General features: G+C 42.0%; 1 protein-coding gene across 5 annotated transcripts in view; it reads right to left on the bottom strand.

The window, feature by feature from the left end:
- DCAF1 (DDB1 and CUL4 associated factor 1) overlaps positions 1-21,839 on the bottom strand; it is a 48,377-nt gene that overhangs the window by 12,844 nt on the left and 13,694 nt on the right. For all 5 annotated transcript variants that reach the window (XR_008534928.2, XR_008534929.2, XM_054640400.2 and 2 more), the window contains exons 6-22: positions 21,641-21,778; positions 20,330-20,833; positions 19,098-19,199; positions 17,748-17,906; positions 16,286-16,465; positions 14,891-15,100; positions 13,503-13,672; positions 12,213-12,337; positions 9,878-11,138; positions 8,808-9,006; positions 8,027-8,109; positions 7,172-7,256; positions 5,582-5,815; positions 4,966-5,059; positions 4,402-4,506; positions 3,649-3,722; positions 2,632-2,736 (exon numbers count right to left, since the gene is read on the bottom strand). Coding sequence is in view for 3 of the 5 variants with exons in the window: in XM_054640400.2 (XP_054496375.1) it covers positions 2,632-2,736; positions 3,649-3,722; positions 4,402-4,506; positions 4,966-5,059; positions 5,582-5,815; positions 7,172-7,256; positions 8,027-8,109; positions 8,808-9,006; positions 9,878-11,138; positions 12,213-12,337; positions 13,503-13,672; positions 14,891-15,100; positions 16,286-16,465; positions 17,748-17,906; positions 19,098-19,199; positions 20,330-20,833; positions 21,641-21,778 (3,828 nt within the window). In the remaining 2 variants the exon portion in view is untranslated. The remainder of the gene's footprint in view (positions 1-2,631; positions 2,737-3,648; positions 3,723-4,401; positions 4,507-4,965; positions 5,060-5,581; positions 5,816-7,171; positions 7,257-8,026; positions 8,110-8,807; positions 9,007-9,877; positions 11,139-12,212; positions 12,338-13,502; positions 13,673-14,890; positions 15,101-16,285; positions 16,466-17,747; positions 17,907-19,097; positions 19,200-20,329; positions 20,834-21,640; positions 21,779-21,839) is intronic.

Raw genomic sequence — 21,839 nt, 5'->3', positions numbered from 1 at the left:
CAAAATTTAAGATAAAAAAAAAAGGCAGATATTTTTCTCCACAGTTCTTATCTCTTAGCACAGATTTTACAGTCATTTCATTGTGCATCACATGACTTCTGAGCAAGACTTGCCTATGAGCCACCCTTCTATTTGAGTACTCATTATTTTATATTTTCTGTACTGAGTACTCATCATTTTGTATCTTCTGTATAGGCCAAAAAAGGTATCCATGGACCCATGTAGGTCAGATATAAAAACCCAAATATACATCAAGTCAAGGTGTGAGGAGGTAGGGGTCAAACAGATTAGTTTCTGCTTCACAAACCTTAACTAAAAAGACACCAGATTCATGTTGATTCATATGCATTTCCCCCCCACACCACTTTCATGAAAGATCAAGAAAGCATCCTCTTTCAGCCAGAAAGGGTTTTAGAGTATATCTGTGAGAAGTTCCAACAAGTTTGAAATGTTATACCAAATTTTTCAGAAGCTAAATCACAGAGACTAACTAGGGAAATACTAAACACTTACATATGTGTGAGGATATGGATATGCACACAAACAAAAATCCTTCCAACAGGGAACCTCTCAACAGACAAGTGTACCAAAGAGATTCTGTCTTTATTCAGGAAAACCTCTATTCATTCTAGCTCAATGCTGGATGTTTCTACAGAGACAAAAGCTGTATTTCTTAAACCTAAGACAAAAATAAACACGAAGAGAAAGCACAGAACATCTGTGGGGAAAAAGAGCAAGGGGCTTAGTTTATGTTTGGCTAAATTGTACATTGAATTGAATTTGGGTTCATAAGTGTCGCTTATATTAAAACCCAAACTCTCCTACTAAAGAAACTTGGTTGTAACAATCCCTAAAAGTTGCTGTCTAGGAAACATATACAGACCCCAGAAACAGAGACCACAAAAAGCAGCAGTTATGCAATACCAACTTATCACTCTTAGCCTGCAAATCAATCCAGGAGCAGCCTTGTTTGAACACTCCATCAGCTTCACAGGAAAGCATTTAGCACACTTAGATTCTGCCTGGGGCCACCTCTATTTGTATGACAGAAAGTGTCCCCAGTCACATCTGATGGATGGCAGATCCCTTATCTCTGCTAGGTACCTGGTGTTACAGCCTGGAACCATTGACTGCCTTGCACAAACACAAATCTCCCTTAAGTCAACACTTAGCAGTCATTTTGTAAAGCAGTGCCCTGACAGCTGCTAGTTAATCATTGCACAATGCAAGACCAATTTCTGCTACAAACTATTCTTGGAGATTTTATAAAGAAAATATGAATACTAAAATATAGTGAAAGTGAACAAAAACAGTGGAAGTGGAGATAGAAATAGTAAATATTGCCCAGGGCAAGCACTGGAAGGCTAGAATGCAGAAAGGAAGGAGGGAGCAATAATCTTTCCTCCCTCTTGATTGCTTCCCAAGAAATTCTATTCTTCTAATCTATTCAATCTAGGCATAGAAACAGTGACCAAAGATTTCAAAAGAATGCCAAGACTTCAACTGGAAACTTGTAGCACACTCAGTGGCCAGGACAGCACACTTCACAGCCAAAGCAGAACTACTGCTTTATCTTCAGAACTACAGGGAAATCATAATAACAACTACTCACTGCAAAATTACTCTTTCTTGAGACCTGCTCTCCAGCCTCCTGAACTAGAAAGTACAAGTTCTAACCTAACAACAGGAAGATTCAGAGATAGAAAAAGTAGCACAAATCCAGCTTTCCAAACAGTGGGAAAAACCCCACCAAAGTATCAGCTTCACCTTCTGGCATTCTTTGGAAAAAGGTGAAGTCAGCTTTTCTCACAGGAGATACAAATGTATGATTTACTAGAATGCAGACACCAAAGAGCAAAGAATAATGCATTTTAAATCTTTAGGGAATTGAAGCATAAGGATTTTGCCTGTCCAAGAAAACCCCCAAAACACCTGACACCCACTAAGTTACAAACTGATTCTGTGGAACTTTAATTCTCCCTTTACTGTAGTAAGCATTCTGTGCTACTGTGTATTCTACCAGCTGCACCCTGAGGAGCACTTACTGCAGTTCTGAGCTCTTCTGTCAAGTTGCCAGAGGTGAAACAGCTGATCAGAAAAGGAAAACCAACATATCCCAGTGCAAACCTACAGCCCTCTTCAAAATTCTTTAAACCTTTTGAACCTTCAAAATTCTTTAAACCTGTGTAGAACTACTGTGCAGTTTCACTGCATTAGTCACAACCTGTGTCTCTTTCAGAAATAAGTGATAAATTATGTCCAAATATGAGAATTAGAATTGAGAAAAAGGAAAGCCTCAAGCACTACTGTCTATATTGGGGATTGAAATACTTTAAAAAAAAGGAAAAAAAAAAGCAGAACAGAAAGCAAAGCTTCTGATCAAGACTGAATACTTAAGGAAATTAATAAATGAACTATTATTTAGTTTATAGTGTGTTAGTTTAGAGTGCACAAAGTTACTGTTCACACAGGTTCTACACCAGACAGTCTCAGTTTACACTGACAGTAAAGTGATCTAGTTCAGATTAGGTGAGGCCAAATGAGGCCTCTGTACTTTCTGGGTAATAAATGAACCCATGTAGAGGGCTAACAGCTACTCTAGAACACTCAGATCACTGTTATGTTTCTCACCTGATCTTCTTCTTCATCCTCCTCATCTTCTGCCAGCCGCTGCCGGCCCACTTCATAGAGCCTGCACACAGTGTCCATGTTCATGGCATCCATGCTGCCCTGGTTCTGCAGGGAGATGCCCACATGGGAGTTAATGCCAGGAACTGAGCTCAGCTGGTTGGTTCAATGCTACATCTGGCCCCAATCACAGCAACATTTCCAAAATCCTTCCCTCCCATTTACCAGCAGCACTACAATTAGCACTAAAAATGAGTCTCTTTGGTTTCAACACCTGCCATGTTCCCTGAAGTAACATTTTCAATGACTCCTATTAAAGAAAATTTTCTTGGTCTCACAACCCTTGTCATCTCCAACTTCAGCAGTTAAACGTGGAATTTGCCCTGCTACAGATCCTTGACTTGCTTTTGTGGTCTGTAGGGATCAGTGATTCACAGAGTATAAAGCTGACAGGACTTTACATTACTCACTACAGGTGCATAATCAGGCTTCAAGAAATTGGGTTCTGACAACATATTATGGAGCAAAGAACTGCATCCCTAACAAACCAGAAGTTTAGCTCAGTAATTTTTGCTTCAAATCCTTAGCTTCTGGGATTTTGCTAGGAAGACAAATGTAAAAGGAACAGTAAGAGTGATTCACAGAAAAGCTCTGTGGGAAGCCTCCAAAAGATTGCATTCCCCAGTTATTTGATACACATTTTAATTTGCAATAGGAAATTATTGCTATAAATATGAAAAAAACACATTTTTCTTTATGCTCATGAGAAAGAAAATCTCTGTACATTTTGAAGTGGGAAGAGTTTGAAGAGAAGCAAATGTGTTTGGAAATTTAAAGAATAAGAGGCAGCAAAACAAAACTGCAGGGGTGCAGAATAAAAAACAAATAGCATCTTTAGCACCATCAAAACACCACCACTGCTTAGGACATGAATTTAACAGCAGGAACTCCAAAACAGAAACAACAAGCAGTGCATTCAAAGCACAGCTAGGAGACCAGGGTTTATTTTAGCAGCTTTACCTCAATGACAGCCAGATAGCAGTCCTTGCTGTCTGTGCACAAGTCAAAGATATTCCGCTTTACATCTATGGTAGCTGGAAAACATCACAGAACAAAGTAGTTAACTGCAGGTTACTTAATGTTCACTGAAAAAGAAGTGTCTAAAACCAAATAATACAGTTTTGGGACAAGAAAAAACAGCTGAAACTAGTGAAATAATGTTTGTAGTAATAAAGAATAGAAATGTTGGAGACCACTGTAAAAAACAGCCACGTAAGCTCTTAACCTGCTCTGCCCGGTGCCTTCTCCCTTGATAATATATTTATTGGTTTCCCTAAGCACCATATTCAGAATAGGTGGCAACAAAGGGACTGAGTTGTGACCTGTGCCTCCCTTCAACAGCAAAAGCCACATTTGTACATGTCCACAGCAGCAATTAGCTTAGCTCCATGAGCTAAAAAAAGAGCCCCGTGTGAAATGAGAGCAATGCCATCCTGGCCAAGTGACCTACTGTCTCAGATTATGCCTTACTTGGAAAGAAGAGAGGAAATAAAGCCAGAACTGCTCAACAGGAGCAAGTAAGGCAGTCACACACTGAATGGGATATGGGATACTTAAAATTATGTCAGTGTTAAACCCAACTCCTGTGCTTCCTCCAGAACAGGATGTAGTTTATCTTCTCACACGTGCAAAGAGAAGTGAATGTTATTAAGCAAACTTTCAAAAAACCTTCAAACCTCCAGACAAAGCTATTGGTGCCTGTCTTACTCTTACCTATAGGTTTATAATCAGTTGCATTAAATGTCCTGAAAGAAGAGCCAAAGGGACTTCTCATTCTCTCCTCCAGAAGGTCATCCTCATCATCTGCCTGCAACATAGCTGAACCAAGGAAAGATTATTCCAAAAATCTGCCTTCCATTAGTTGCTACTATTAATCAACTTCAGATCAAATGAGACTCTGACATGAATTTTCTTTTTATTTAACAGCTTGGCAAGACCCATTTAATATCTACTCTTCCAGAAATGCCTTTATTGATAGTACAGATCATCAAAACTTAATACAGAGGACAAAATTATTTTCTCAAGCATCACTGGATCTGCCATTATACAATAGGTTGCTTTTCAATCTCACAAATTAGTTGTGATATTGCTGATGTTACAGAAAACTGTCTTTGTCAGCAATACATGTAGCATGAACATCCTGGAAAAAATCCAGGTCACATATGCCAGTAAGGCCTAGAGTTACAGAGTCTCTGAAGCTTCCCATTTCACTGAACAAGCACCCACTTATCTCACAGGAGGTGACCCAGGAGAGCTATGGAAGGGGAGAAGTCCTACCTCCATACATCACTGTGCCAGTATAGTTGAAGACCACACGGCACTGATCCAGTGCAGGTACTGTGTGTAACAAATGGAAAGTTCGGAGGTCCCACTGAAAAAACACAGGCTAAGGAGCAACAAACAACTGAAAACTTCTATTTCTTTTTCTGTGAAGAGACAAAGACCTGGATAACTGCATTCAAGAAACCTCATTGCCTCTGTCTTGCAAATATGATTAAAGCAGAGGTGGACACTGGCTCTACAATTCCATTCCGTGTGTTCAAAATAAGAAAGCTCTTACTCAAAATGCCATTCCCAGACATGGGAAGTGACTGCAGTACCTTCAAGGCTGATGCTGTTAAGACATGGGAAGAGAGCTGAGGTGCTATGGAGTGTTATCAGAGAAGAAAATCTCTCTTGTTCTCTCTCTGTATTAAGTATTTTCTCCAGACTGCACCAGAGGCAGAATCCAGATTTAAATTAGCTACCTAACAGTCCCTACTCTTCCTTGATTCACAGATAGAAACTCCTGTTACCACATGTAACATGTAGCACAGAGGACCATGAATACAACTCTGCAAACAGCTCCTTGTTGATCCATAGCAGCTCTTGAGGTGCCAGTACCAAAGGATACAATTTCAGTGTTGACAATGACCTCCAGCCCATTGGGATGGAAAACACCACTGATAGTCATGTTGAATTTGTCAAACTTGTGGATGGCTTGTGCTGATCTGACATCCCAGAGGACACCATCATTTAGGACAAGGTCATCAGTGGGGTTAAAGGTGGCACAGTTCTTCTTGTAGTTGTTGGCAAGATCTGGGTTAAACAGAGTCAATAGCTTGTTGCCAGTCTGAATATCATAGATCTTTTAGATTAAAAAGAAAAAGAAAGATTAGTCACAATTTGTAATATACCTGTGCCTAAAATCTTCCTGTTCCCCTTCCTAGATTGCTTACAGAATCACCCCATTCTCCATTTCATTTTTCCATTTCAAGTGACAGCATTCCATAAATAACCTTTCCTACCAGCCCTTTAATGGTTTTTCACAGCTGGAACCAAGCCTCACAAGTTTTGGCCAGTGCTTGGCTTACTGCAGGTTCACTGACACATTTCACTACAATCAGGATGAGTTCCAAATAAAATAACCTCACTATGAGGAGTGGACTGGGAAGCTGCAATCACAAGGTACCACTTAGCCAGAAACTATTTCAGAAATGAAACTGCTTTCAGAGCAGATGGTATTTACAAACATTAAAACTCCAAAGCACACAGAGAGGGGAAAAAAGCCAGAAAGTACAGAAAATGAGTTAAAATTCCTGGCATTTACAGAGAAAGGCAAATTTAAGCTTTGGCACAAGAAACTTTTGGAATATAAAAAGGCCTTTAAACTAGTACAAAGGGTTTGTGATCATATCCTCAGATAAATCTGATCTGCAACATCCCTCAGAGCCTAGCTCTTGTTCAAACTTACAGAGGAAAATATTGTCTAGAACTGGAAAACAAATCCATTTACCAGATAAACACAATAAACAAACTTCTAGCTAAATCCAAGTTAAAACTGGGCAGGAATGGAGAGTTTACTTAAACAAATCAGAGTAACATGTGAAATTATAAATAATTTGAATAAGTTATATTTCATGGAAAATTTTTATGCAAATTCTCTTTTAAGAGAGACAGGGCCTATAACAGATGCAAATTAGCACTGCAAAGCAGAAGAAGGTCTCTGAAGCCTTGTCTGTCCACCTTGCAGGAATTCATGCAAAGCACTACAATACTCTCTGAAGATAGAGTGGTAAAGTTAAATTACCCAAAAGTAGGCTGCAAATTTGTGGGGGGCAAAAGGAGGACACTTCTAATATGTCATTTCCACAGCTGTTGGCTGAGCTACTGTTTACAGTGGAACTTTATTATTATTACTAAATAGCAACACTAAGAAAGCAACTTCAGGGGAAAAAAAAATCCTGCATGATCTCTCTCAAATGAATAACACAAAGCAGACTCTAAAATTGCCCAGGATACTTGCCCAGAGGCAACACACTGCTTGTGATGGTCAAGTTTATACCCTCAGGAACAGGGAGAAGTAACTTGACACTTTCAAAGTTTTCCTCTGAAGCTCATCAGTTACACAGAGCATCAAAGCACTCACATCAATTAACAGCCATCCTATGGAGAATTATATTTCTGCCAGAGCTTCACAGCCATGAGCTTTCCTGGTACTTACATGTGCAATGTCTCCCTTTGTGCCAATGACCCTGTCCTGAGAGTGCTTGCTGAACTCCACATAGTGGTCATCAGGGAAGGAATGCCTGCAGATACAGTCAGAAAAGAAGTCAAGGAATTGCAGATTCTACATGACCCAAACAACCCCAACACCTCCAGCACAGGTTTCAACAACGGAGAACAGATGTAGAAAACCCTCTCCTTTACCACTGACCACATCATACTGCAGTAGCAAATTCAGACCTGCCATCAACAGAGCCTGCCACAAATATAACACTTTGGAGAAGTCAGCAGTGAATTATGAACATTGACATGTGCACCTTAGGGAGTCAAACCTTTCTTCTGAAGAAAAGCCTGACCCCATGCAGGTTACACCAAAACAGTTGTTTGCAACTAAAGTAGACAACAATCAAACCTTTTAAAATGAAGAGTTTTCCACCCACGTTTTTATGGGAAGGAACAATTGTAAATCCTGCAATAGATTTTAAAGTTTGCAGTCCAGGTCTAACAATTTCACCATGCAAACCACCGTGCTAGTCAAATTCTGAACTGGCTACAGAAAGATCACCAAGGTAATTTACAAACATGAGAATAAAAACACAAATATGTTTCTTTGCCTTCAGGAGTAACAGTGACTTTAGTGATCTATCTTGTATGAAACAGGACTTCAGGTAGAACATAGAATTTGCTCTCTACCAAATAAAATAGGGAAATTACCAACATAAGAAAGGGATCACATTTTACTTTTCACAAGAGACATTTTAAGGTCTGTACTATTCTGTTTTACAGTTTATTCCTGTATCAAATGGTTCTTTCAACTGCAGCACACCCCACAACTGAATCAGAGTGTACCTACTTCATATCAAAGACAGACTTCATTCCCCACAATGCAGACAGAGGCTGGCTCCATGTAGCAGATGTCAGCAATAAAGATCCATCCTGAGTTTCCAGATTGGCATAGAGGAAAGGAAAAGAACACCAGGGAAAACAGAGGTTATCATTTTACCTGTACACTTTTAACTTACAAGATCAATTTAGAAACTGCAGAGCAGACACTTTTGTGCTTAATACTACTCCTATAGGAATAAAATCCAAGTATCTAAGTACTATCCAAGTACTGTGTATAACAAAGAGCCCAAAGTAGACAAAGTTTACAGGTAAGAACAGGAACAATCTATGATGTTAACAGCAGATAAAATCAGGATAATCCATGGCTGAATTCTGATGCCCTGTGAGGGGAGTCCATTCTGCTTATAAATCTTTTCTTTCTTCCTAGAATCACCCCCTGAAAGGTTTCTTTCTCCAGCAAAGATATATAAATTCTGATATCTTATCTCGCACATAAATAAACGTGTAATGGTCAGTCTAAGCATTTTTCCATTTGCAGACAAATATATTAATTTCTTAAGAAGGCACACAGCCAGTGTGTACCTTCTTTATTATCTTGGGAAGAAAAAACCCTAAATGTAGAACTCATAAGAGCGACAATATGCAACTAAGATAAGTACTTCAACAACAGGCACTGCAGGCCAGCCAGTGGGTGCACTTCAGATGTACATACCCAGATGGGCCCAAAACAGCCCAGGGCTCAGGCAGTGAGAACTGCTAAAGACCAGAACAGGTCTGTGGTTCCTTACCCTGGATGGCTCAAGGTGCGTGATGGCAGAGTTATGGCAGTTGTAACTGGCCTCCTCCTGTCCACTGAACACGTTATAGAGCTTCAGCTGCCCCGTGCAAGTACCCAGCATTAGGAATCGTTCTCTTGCAGAAAATGCACAACAGGTAAAGCCACTCTCATCCTCATTTGCTTCCCTGAACACAGAAATTGGACGGAACCTAGAGAAGGCAAAAATACATGGGTAACCCAAAGGAGGGAACCAAAACTGAAATGCTGTGTGACATTAAACCCAGCCCTTAAAGATTACACAGGTGCAAGTTATAACTTTCTTCTAGAGTAAGCCAAGTGTCAGTTTGAAGACTAGTGCTTGAGTATTACAACAGTGTTTGCAATCTTTCAGGGTTTGTTTTCCACTATGTGGTACTTCTGTTAAAGCACATCATTAAGCTGAAGCACTTGGACTCCATCTTCAAAGCTGGATTGATGGAAAACCTGTAATGTCAACACCTGGGTAAGTACAGAGAGCTAGAAAAAAAAATTCCTAACAGTTCTGAAACACTTAGCACAAGAAGATGTCACATGAGCTAAACAACATCCTGGCATCCTAACTTCCCACTGTGACACTGCTTTCACTGTGAAGATGGTGTCATGTACATGTCACCTTCGTTTTCATAAACTTCCAGTTTAACCTCAGGAAAGGCCACTGGTGGTGCTGGTGATTTAGTTGCAAGAACAAAATACAGATTTCACTGTCCTGCATTTGTCAGCCAATCATCCTCAGGGCTATGTTACACTCTCACAAAAGTGGTGCTGCATACTCACCTTCCAAAGGAGAGCAAAGAGCTAGCAGCTTCATTAGTCAATGTTGCCACTGAAAATAAAGTGTGCTTTGTGTACTAAGGGTTGGCACTAAGGACAAGACAAAGAGAACAACTACTAAAAATGTGTTTCAAGGATCTCTCACTGTGAATGAAAACTCTTTTGTCTCTAAGGATACTCCACCGTGGGACTGCACAGCCTGAATCCAGGTAAGGCTTTTTGGCACAGGGTACATCCTGAGAGAGATCACAACATAGTTTTCTTCCTTACCTGCTAAATATAAGGTGTCTATCAAAGCAGCCACCATCCACCCCTCCGTACTTCGGGAAGGCCGCCCTGCGGGTCAGCCGTGAGGTAAAGTTAGTGGGCGCCTGGCGCCTCTGTTTTGGCTCAGGACACTGGTGGGGAGTAAAGAGAGAGAAAGGGGGACAGGTGGCAACAGGGTTCTTGCAGCGGGCGTGCTGCTCCCTAAGGTACTCTGTGATTATACTGTCCAGTGTGGGTGGGGAAGGAAGGTGTCTGTCCAGCTGCTTTTTGATAGCTGGGCTCTGGCTGTAGGCGCCATGGTCCGATTTTTGTCGCAACACTCTGATTTTCCTGCCGTTGCAGGGAGACGGCCTCTCCCTGACAAAGCTAATCCTGCCAATCAGAGGAGAGTTGCTGGCGTAAGAAGGGCCTGGAAGGGCAGGTGGACCTTGGGATGCAGACGGTCTTGCCTGAGCATGGACAGAGGTGGCAGTGGAACCTACAGCAGTGTGGCTACTCAAACGGGCCGAGATGCCGTTAGCTATGCGAGGAGTGCGAGGCAGAGTCACCGGAGAGGCAGCGGCTGCGACAGGGGTGAAGGCAGAAGAGTGAGATGCCGCAGTCATGGGCAGGTCAGCCTCTTTCGTAAGGACAGACGCCGTTTCCCCGAGGCCCTTAGAGATGAGGTGGTTCCGAATCAGCAGCAGCAGCTCCTTCTCAGGAAAAGTGATCCTCGACTGGGCCACCACGTCGGCCTTCTGCAGGCGCGCCAGCGAGACGTCGGTGCCGATGAGCAGGGGCTTCCCCGAGACGCGCTCGATGAGCTCGGCAGCGTACTTGCAGAACTTGACGTGCTCGCTGCGCTTGTCCTGCAGCACCGGCTCCTTCATCAGCTGCTGGATCTGGCAGCTGCTGAACAGGGGCAGCTTGCTGATGATCTGCCGGACGGTGCTGCTGCGCGACAGCCCCACCAGGGCTTTGCAGGCCAGGGCCCGGATCTGATCCGCGTCAGTGATCGGCATCTTCACGGACAGCAGCGACAGCAGCACCTTGATGCCATTGTTGGACTGCACCACATTCCACATCTTGGCCAACGTGTGCTCGCTGCTCTTGGGGGCCTGAGGAAGCTTTCGACGAGGAGTCCCAGAGATGAACTTCCCGATGCTGGAGATCCGGTTATCTGGGCCACACACGCAATTGATGATTATCTGAAGGGCTGATTTTTGAATCTCAGCATCATGGATGAAAAACTCACCCTCAGCAACTCCAAGGATGATACTAATACCTAGTGAGGGAAATAAATAATTTCTTTATTACTCTAACATGTATCTTACACAAGTTGATCAGACAAGTAAGGGAGTCTTCCAACAAATTTGAAGAAAATAGGTACTTCCCTTAATTCCAGAAATTCCCTAAGTTCTGCTAACTAGTCTAAGACATACTCTTCTACCTCCCTAGCAAAATATTCTCCTGCCCTGCTGGCCCTCCACCTCATCACCAATAGGTAGTGTCACACAATCTCTCAGATGTGGTGATCAAGCACAGCCCAGTATCTGGACAGAGCAAGATGCACAGACATGCTCTGATTCCTACTGCACAGAGCAACTCTTGTACAAGCACCAACAAAGTAAACACTAAGAGGAAGGAAGGGGACCAAGTCATTGAGGACAAAATAATCATATCACAATTTCCAAAAGGAATCGGGCAAAAAAGAAACTTTAGGGTGACTATTTTCCCCCACAGAATTCCTGTTAGTTTCACATCTGCTTCAAAATATCAAAACCCTCACAGAATTGGTGTTTGGCTAGAGACGTTTTGTGCAAAAGGAATTGTCTTTTGCCTATATCAAGTATTCTGCCTGCCTTTATTTTTATTTTCTTATAAAGAAAAGCGAGGCTCCAGTTAAAGCAGAAGCCTTGGATCTGATCCAGGTACATCTCACTCATTTATATGCTGAACCTGGAGGTAACCAGTTAGAGTGCAATTCATACAGCAATAATTGTTCCTCTCCCTTACTCTCAGATGCCATATCCTCAGGAGACCTAAATTTCTGACAAACTGAGGAAACCTAATAGTCCATTACAAAAATATATTTGCCTCCACCTGTATTTAATGAGCTCTTGAAAACAAGTGCAAGAGAAAGACCTGCCTCTAAATTTGTAACCCAACCACAGTGCTAATCATGACACAGTTTTAACCACAGTGCACTCTCCCATTTATTTGCATCCTTGACAGTAACTCTGAGTACATTAATTACTTTAACCCTTGTCTCACTGTAGGTGAGGAACAGCCAGCCAAAACCCATGTAGCAGGAGACAACTGATAAATGTCTAAGTCATTAGGACCATATTCTGCTTACCCACAGTGGAAACAGTAGACCCAGCTTCATCTAACACATCCACAGGTTCTGCCAGTTGCAACTGGATTTTAGGTACTACAGTCAGGATGGCCAGTACATCCAAAGCATATCGTACTGTGTCATTCCTGGAAGACAGCAACAGAAGGACTTCTTCGAATTGCATGTACAGAGTTGTTTCAATAACATAAAATAGTATTCAATTTACTCTACTCCAAGAAATGGAAGTAAATCAGTCACATCTGCTGCATTTGATGGTGCTTTTTGATTTTAGAATGAAAAGGGCTGGTCTCCATAGAAGGCAGTGCTCACATGCACACCACTGCCTGCAGTCTGCCAGCATTTATCCCACATGGCTCACAGGCTCCTAAAAGCATAGTAATTCTGTATTTATAAAAATAACAATGTTAGGACTTACTAGAAAAACCATTCTAAATTAAGCTGCTAATTTTAATCTAACTCTACATCTTAGCTGGGAAACACTGCTATCCAAAATACTCTGTCACCAGTTAACTAGGAAGGAAGTTTTTCTGAAGTCAAGGGAAACTGTTCAGCAGTAAACCAGACAATTGATAGTCAAAAAGACACCAACTTAGGCCCCAGCTCAAGAAAGATGCAGGTGTGTGGAAGGTGAAAAGGGATGTTCAGCAAGAGGAGAGAGAGCAGAAAAACGCAAAACAGAGGAGATTTTTAACCTGTTTGGAAAGGTAGGAGTTAACCCAGATAGCAATTAGGAAACAGCTGCAGAAGGAAAGAAACAGGAGAACACAAACTACCCAGGCAGGAGAGTGCAACCTGAGAGTGGGAGGGAGGCAGGGAACTGCAGAAGCAAAACAGATTTCAAAGGCTTTCCATTTAAGTTAGGAAGGAGCTTCTGTAGGCAGCAGAAGGGAGGGAGTCCTGGCCCACCTCATCCCAGGATTAAGATATGTCTTGATTTCACCCTCTTCTTGGATCTCTTAACAAAAAAGGTAAACAAATTTTGAGACAGATAGAAAGAGGCACAGAACTGTGATGAAGCTTTTCTGAGAAATCAGTGTCATACTAATCAAAGGCCTGAGGGATTTTGGCTCTTCAGAAATTTCTTGACATCCCTCTCTCTACCTTAAAATTTTAGTCCTGCTTTCCCCAGAGTTAGCTTTGATAAGCATTGTGTGGCCACAGCACAGGCCCTAAGAGGGCTAACCAGCACGTGCCCGTTTTAAACACTATCAGGGTAGAAAATCTGGAAATGTCATGTCCTGCCCAAGAGTCACAAGTGCTGCACTCAGAGCACCACAGCAAACAGCTCACCTTGCATAGTATGTCTTCCAGTTGCAGGCAATGGAAATGAGCTGAAGCATGAGCTGGACACAAGACAGCTTGAGAAAAACCTCTGCTGGCTCCCAGTAAAGCTGTGCTGGACCATACTCAATCAGGAACTCCATCATCTCCACAATCTGCTCATGAGTATAGGAGCAGGCCTGCAAGGTCCAAGGGACACCATTAGATCACATGGGTTACAAACTTGCACATCAAATCCCTCACTGCTGGGATTTAACTGAAAACTGCATCTATAAGATTAGACTACTCTGTGTCTTGCAGATTAAGTATTTACTTTCTGGTTTATTCCCCAGTTATAAAAGAATACAGCAACTGTCACTATAATACACAATAATAAGCTTAAGGATAATATCCTTTAAGTTTCTTTACAGTCTCAGAAAGCTAAGGCAAATTTAGGAAGAAATGTTACATTAAATTAAAATTCTACTCTGCTTTTAAGCCACTAATCTAGTAGTTACTACACCATCATTCAATATACATTTATGCTAAAATACTAAAAAGGTTGCTAAAAATATTCAATTACAGTTTCTACGTTTTGACTACAAAGCATACTGAATTTTAAAAAATTCCTAGGAAGTCTGCCTTTCAATATTTTAATTACAAGAGAAAGCAACATTTTATATACAGTTTTTAGTTACTGAAAATCAGCGATTTCTGCAGAAGCAAAAACTCCCTTATATTTTCTTACTTGAGTTCCTCCAGAAAAATCATCATAAATTAAATAAGAAACCACAGGTGAATGTACTTTCTCAAAACCAGCAGCCCTAAAATCCAGTTTTAGAAAAACCTAACAAACAAACCCCAAACAAATCAATAAAACCAGCTTTGCAAGGAGAAATCAGGAAAAAATAATCATGACCAAGACTATGATTATTATCTATCTGGATCTCACAGGTCATTTCTAAAGACAGTGGTGTTCAAAAGACATTTCAGTTATCATTATCAAATTAAAGTTATTTCTGAGTTTTTCAGCATTAAGGACCTTTATACATATACAAATTTTGTCCTTTCAGAAATTCACAGCACAGAAAATACAAATATCAAATACAAACAAATATTTGACATTTGTATCAAATACAAGTATCAAAAACAACTTGCCTTTGAGTTTTTGAGAAATGGAAAGGGAACCACAGCACATGAGCAGGAGCCTTAATTAAATGTAATTCAGACAAACTCAAGGGCTCCTTTGTATTTCCCTATTAGAGTGCCACTCCACACGACAGGAAAAGGTACAAATGAAACAACTGCAGCCTGCCTAGTTATAGCACTGGCTTCAAAGGGTATCTGCACATGTCTGCAGCTTGGATTCAACTGAGCAATGCAACGACCTGGTGAAAAGCCTGCAATGTGCTCCTCACCTTGTAGGGGGGCTGTGGGTGGACCAGGATGCCGCCCTCGGTGCGCTGCAGCGACTGCTTCACCTGCTCCAGTTTGATGGCAAGGTGAGCCTCGAAGTAGCGGCGCAGCGCCATGCAGGTGTGCTTCCCCGTCTGCCGGCTGGCAAAGATCTCATCATCACTCAGCAGGGCTCCTTGGTCTTCCAGGTTTAAGATCTCCAGAGTGCTTATCTTCAGAAAGAAGTTGGATATGGGGAAAAAAGGTTTCATCAGCTCAGTCTTTGGGAAAAAAAAGCATCCACAACTCTCAGCTGCTCTCGCACCTAACACTGCCTTTGCTGTATGGGACATAGAAGCACACTGAGAGCTGACAAAGGCTGTCTGAACAGAAAAGGGTCTCTGTGTGGGTAACCAGCCAAAACTGAACTATGCTCTCTCCTTCACTATCTATGAAGACAGAAACTACAGAATCACAGAATGAACTAGGTTGGAAAGGACCTTTGAGATCATCAACTCCAACCTATGACCTAACACCTCCTCATCAACTAAACCATGGCACTGAGTGCCACGTCCAGTCTTTTTTTAAACATGTCCAGGGATATGTTTTCTCTTCCTGAGCAGACAATTGCAGTGCCCAATCCTTCTGTCACAATGAATTTTTTTCTGATGTCCAACCTAAACGTCCCCTGGCACAGCTTAAGACTGTGTCCTCTCATGCTTTCAGTCATTGCCTAGGAGATAAGACCAACCCCCACCTGATTAGGTAGTTGTAGAGAGCGACAAGGCCACCCCTGAGCCTCCTTTTTTCCAGGCTAAAGAAGTTATATCAGTGTAGGTCTGGAGGCAGTGTTGTGCTCAGTACTCTTAGGCATAACATGGCACCACAGTGTGCTGGCACCCTGCAGCACTAATGTCCCTGAGTTAGACACAGCCCAAGCTGCAGGAGTGCACAGCAACACCCTGCAGGCATTGCAGCTTTTCTACACAAACAGTGTCTTGAACTTGTGCCCAGAAGGTACCACAGTTCCTGCAGCACACACAGCCATTCCTCTCCAGGAACAAAGCTGCATTTATCCACATCCAACAGGGTGCACATCTATGTGGAGTGGCAAGAAACATCTGGACTACCACTAAGCCACCACTGTTTGAATGAGTATTGCTTAACCCAGGAGTTGCACCAAAAAAGCTCCCAAAGGGTATAAAGTCTCTAGACAATAATCATAATAATAAAATAAAGATAAAAGGATGTATGCAAGTGTTGCTTAGAAAACTCAACCCACCCCTCCATCTTATGGGAACTAAGGAGGAAGAACCCTAAATAAAACCAAACAAAAGAACAAAACTCTACACAGTTGCATTTACAGGGTGCAAAACCAGCCACTAAACCCCTGCTTCCTAAAAAGTCACAGCCCTTACCAGGTTCACCAGACGCCTCAGCCCATCGTGCCTATCAAAGAGCTCCAGGACAGCACGGAAGGAGAAGCAGATGGAGAAGAACATGGTGGCATGGCAGCAGCCCGAGGCGTGGGAGCACTCCATCAGCCACAAGGTGTAGTTCACTACATCTGAAAGCACATTATGGGGGTGCATGCACACCTAGAAAGCAAAAGAACATTCTTGATGAAGACTTCAAACAGATTGCTTAAAAGATTTGGTCCAAGGAGAATGAAGAGTCCGAGAAGCAGAGGACAAGTATCAGCTATTCTCAGCTTGACTTTGGACATCTGAGATGTGAAATAAGAAGTCCCATTTCCAGACCAGTAAAAAAAGCTGCTGACTAATAAAGACTAACAAAGAGTATGATTTGGCAATGTAGGACTAGAAACTGGTCCATTCCCAGAGTAAAGCACAATTAATACAGCAGCCCTAGTGTAGTATAATTCCAGAGTCCTCCTCCATGCCATTTCCACATATCCAAAGAATGCTTTGCTAGAGGCTGACAAATTTCCACTGAAGAAACACAAATTCTGCTCAGTGAAACCAAGTACCACATGCTATGCTGAGGTACTAGCAAACTCTGGCAGCACTAGGGGAATTGCAAGGATTGTCAAATCCAAGTCTAAAGCCTGACTTTTCTCTGGAAACAGACAACTGAGCTGGTCTCCTGTTCTCAGGCCATGCCTCCAAGATGTGCAGACCATGCACTCAGAACTGCACCTTTGCATTGGCCTATTTACTTCTACTGAGAAGGAACTGGGAACCCTCTGTCAGGGTCAGTGACAAGAGGAACTGAAGTGCTGGCACCAGCTGCTGTGTGCCAAGTTAGCAGAGTTTTCCATCCCTTCTCTGCTGGTGTTGGATACACTCAAAGAATGCAGTGCTACCAGCTTCAGACCTGAGGTCTGGCATGGACTACTTGACAAGTGACTGTACCCTGAAGCTGGCTTCCTCTGAAATCCAAAATGTACCACAGACACCTGCTCTACCTGGTATCTGAACATATTGGGGATAACATCTGGCAGAACATCTGGAGCCATGCATGAGGAAAAAACAATCTCAGGTGTAGTAGTCCATTGGAACAGACAGGAAAAGAAAGGCAAATGAGAATGAAGGAGTTTCTTGTTGGGATTTTTTGAGGGAAAGAGGGAAGAATAGAATGAAAAGGGTGATTAAAGTATTAAGACAAGGGTGACAAGATCTTCAGTTAATTCCCTAGGAACTGAAATCCACACCCTTAAAACAAAACACTTATTCATATACACACCTTGAACAATACACTATTATTCATATACTTCCTGATGCCTCTGCATATATCAATTAATCATCCATAAAAACTTGCTTTTAATCTTAGAAGATGCTTATTCACTGTTTGAACACAGGTAGAAACACTGGGAAATTATGGCAATGACTGCAGTTACAGTACAAGAACAACTCTTACCCTCTCCATAGCATCTTGATTGTACGACAAGTAATACAAGCACATGGACACTCCCGTGGCTGCCATGGAAGGACGAGGAATCTCCAGCAACTTTTGCACTCCTCCGTGAGCAACAAACTCTGTAGCAAACTTGTTGTGCAGCAGCAATGATGCCAAATGCTAAGGAATCATAAAAGCAGATTAGACTAGGATTCTTGAAACATCAATTCCATCCCCATCCCATAGAAAAACAGACAGCAGAAAAAGTAACTGCTCTGTGCACCTCACTTCCTCCTCCCATTACATTTAATCCAGACTGCAGCATTTATCCCAATAACAAAACCAGAAGAGGCACTACCATTTTTTTTACACATCTTGCAAAAAACATACAAGAAAAGCAGAGCAACTCAGAAATTATCCAACAGACCACCTTAAGGTCTTTCTATTGTCTTCAAATTCATTCACTTTCTATTATCACTACTAACTATTTAAATATCATTATATTTTGATTATGACATATTGCTGACAGAAGAATTTTACAAAAAGAGGTGTAAAGGCAATTAAAGGGAAGCCTGCAGCTGCACTGAAGTGTACTGCACACTGCTTTTCTGTATTACCTACACCTTAAGAGGAAACAGTAACAGCCACTGTACACCCCACTCTACTCCCAACTGAAGCAACCTAAGCTAATGTAGGAACACTGCTCCTTCAAAATAAATTCTCAGGCAAATGAGAAAGATACAGAGAGGAAGACTCTGGAGGATCAGAGGCAGAGAAGTTATTGTGAAAGAGGGAAAGAATGTACAGAAAAGTTTAACTTGTGCTGCTGCACTGCAGGTTTGGCTTGAATAAGGTTATTTTGTGTGGCTTTTTACCTTGGGGAGGTAACCTTAAAGACTACTCACACAAAACTAGTATTTAAACCACAGAGATCAGAGATGTCATGCTGGGGCTTCTGGGAGTAAGATGTTTATGCTCCTTACCCCTCACAAGTGTCCATTGAGATGGCAGGCAGTGGAATAACTCAGGAATGCCATCTAAGGGCAGCAGGAACACAATCATTTGACAGAAAAAGAAATTTTTATCATCTTCAAATAGGTAGATGAAAGGTGAACTTAATGGCCCTTCCTGCACAATTAAGATCTTTTTATTCCCTCCTTCCTTTCCTGTTTTTTCATTTTAAGTGCTTGACACTTCAAAAACCAAAACTGCAATGCATTCAGCTCAAGTGAAAACCACTTCCAATCCCAGGGAATGCTGCAAGACGTCAGCCTAAAGAAGATGAGCACTTGCCTTTGACACAAAGCAAGCATATATTACATGTTTTCACAATGTTTATGGTATATTTTATATATTTTGCAAGTAACTTACCTTAAGGGCTTCAAAAGTGAGCAGCACATCGTTGGTTCGCTTCAAATCAATGTAGTACATCATCAGCTCCCTTGATCCCAGTTGCATAAAGATGGGTAGCAGCTGAGAAAACAAAAATGGGACACTAGCTGAATGTTTCATGGGAATTACAAGGTCTCTTTTGGTTTATACTCTCTCAAGCCCCCAGTTTTCCCCTATTAGCAGATACCTGTTATGAGAGGTCAGAGGTAACCAGCTCCATCCATAGGAAGCAATAAAGGTTAACAGACCTCTTGTAATACATCTGCTGACTGCAGCAAGGTGCATGGCAGCTGCCACACGGAAATCTTAAGACTCTCCTCCAAGTGCGGCTATGGAAGTCCACACAGATACCACCCTGGAGAGAGGCTCCACCTTCCATCTGTGCAAAGACAACTACCCAACAACTGAACAGAAAAAACAGGAGAGCAGGGCAACAGACCAAAACCCTTTGCATCATTCTTTGTAACACCTTTATGCTAGTAATTCCTGTTTTTATAGCCTATTATTCCTGGCATATGAAGCAACCCAGGCTGCATGCAGGGTGTTAGGGGGTAATGGTTTCACTGGCTCTCACAGAAACAAGGCACACATGTGCACACACAACATCTACCACAAAGCAAAATTGTGTTGCTTTGTTCTGTTACTAATTAAGGTAAACCACAAAAAAAATAAAATAAAGGAAACACTCTTTGGTAATAATGTGACACAGTCACATTATTTTGTCATTTAAGTACTACCAGTTATCAAAAGCATCTGCATAACATGGGCCCTGCCACTTCTCCTCAGAACTACTACAGAGGTAACACAAACCACTTCATTTAGAATTTCAAGTTGATTATTTCCTCAGACTTTTACTTGCAGGACTCTATTATATCCACCACAGGAAACAGGAAATGTCTGCATTTCAAACCAAGCTTCCACGTACCAAATTTAGCAGGAACATGGGACAAAATCCCCAGGGCCATGCTCCAACTTCCAGACCACACATCTGCTAGGCTCAGGTTTGAGTATTACCCACCAAGTAATATTCAAACTAATGACTTCATTAGTTTAGAAGTCATCAACAACTCAGGAAAAGTTACCAGTCTCAATCATGACAAGAAATATCAGAGCGTGATAGAGCAGTTCTGCCAATTTCCCCCCACAGTTCCACTCAGCTTTGTACAGAGAATTAGAGCACCGAGTGCTTCCTCCCACCTTCATATGCTCACCTCCTGGTACTCCCCCAGGGGAGTCAGGTACTGAAGAATCAGCCTCTGCTCTATGGCAGGAGTCAAGGGGTAAAGTGTGTAATTAGTGCCAATCACCCACGGGGACATTTCTGACCAGCTGCTGTTGGACAGTTCCACAAACATCCGCTCTGGTTCCGAGGAGGAGAAGCCCAGCTTCTGCTTGGCCTTGCGGAAGCCGTCTCTTTCGTGCTGTTTCCCTGATTTGCTTCTTCTCAGTCCCCCATCATCCAGCTTTGTAGCAGAGTTTACTCTGCTACTGGTCTTATGACTTGAATCGAGATGAAAGGAGATCTCCATATCAGCAGAAACTTCTTCTTGCTCTCCATCTACTGTCATCTCCCCATAATCCATATCCACAGCCTCTTCATCGAGGGGCAGCAGAGGATCTGAGGGCACTTTCCGAGGACTGGGGCGCTTGTTTTCCTGTTTTGTGGTCATTTCAGTAACCTGCAACTCTCGTAGCCGACGGAGCACCAGAGCCACCTGTTTCAGAAAAGCAGCACTCATGAGAATACACTCCTTGCTTTGATCATGCAACTCACCTCAGCCATATTTTTTGTTCTCATCATATAACCCCTCTACAGCATACAGTGCTGAGTATGCTGTGGTGTACATTTGCCCAGAGAAATAACTTCAAAGTGACCGAGAGAAGTCAAATCCATTTTGCTACAGCAACTCTCATTCTAAAATACCAGCACCATGTCTCCCATGTGAGAAGGAAGTGGCTGGAAAGCCATTAGGAGCAGATGAGCTATAGTGGTGCTAACAGAACCACACATCAGTTTGCAGCATCCTTCCACCATCTCTGCCCTGCCTGAAATAAAGGCATCATTCCCTTTGGAAGCAGCAGCTTTGGTAAATTGCAGTTCCACAAAACCAAAGGTCATGCTTTTACTTTTAATGTTTAGAAGAGAAGTCATAGCTGTCCATGTTGACTCACCTTTCATTTTAAAACCTCTGTCTGGTGGGCAAACCACAATGTGCAACAGTTACAGATGTAGAGCTTCTGAAAGTTGTTCTTTAAGGAAACTATGAACATGAGTCTTATTAAAAGGTAAAGTACTTGACTTCTTAGGTTTCCATTGGCATTCGGAATACAACCGCTGTTAACAGAATATCAGGCTGCATGCTCCAACTCAGGCAGGAAAGGATGGAAACCATGACCCTTACAGATAGTACTACAACACTGTAAGACTCATATATTAACCCGTGAATGTGAGCTCCCCATATATAAAAATTATAAAAAGGTAACTGTACTCCACAAAGGGAAAGTGATTGAGAGATCATTACCAACTGGGAGTTCTCATCCCTGTAATTTGCAGCAATGTCCTGGTTTTCCATAGCTCCTCCCAACAGTCCTGTTGCATAGGTCCTTAGTGGCTGATCAGCCTCTCGTGCCCATTTAAAGAGATTCTCAACTATGCCTTCCTAGAAGGGAGAAAACAAGAAACCAGTTCTAACAGTTACATTTAATCTTTAACTTCTCAGT

Source organism: Agelaius phoeniceus, chromosome 11, assembly GCF_051311805.1.
Source record: "Agelaius phoeniceus isolate bAgePho1 chromosome 11, bAgePho1.hap1, whole genome shotgun sequence".
NCBI lineage: Eukaryota > Metazoa > Chordata > Aves > Passeriformes > Icteridae > Agelaius > Agelaius phoeniceus.
Note: the sequence above shows the minus strand (reverse complement) of the source record. Positions and strands in the feature narration are given on the sequence as shown.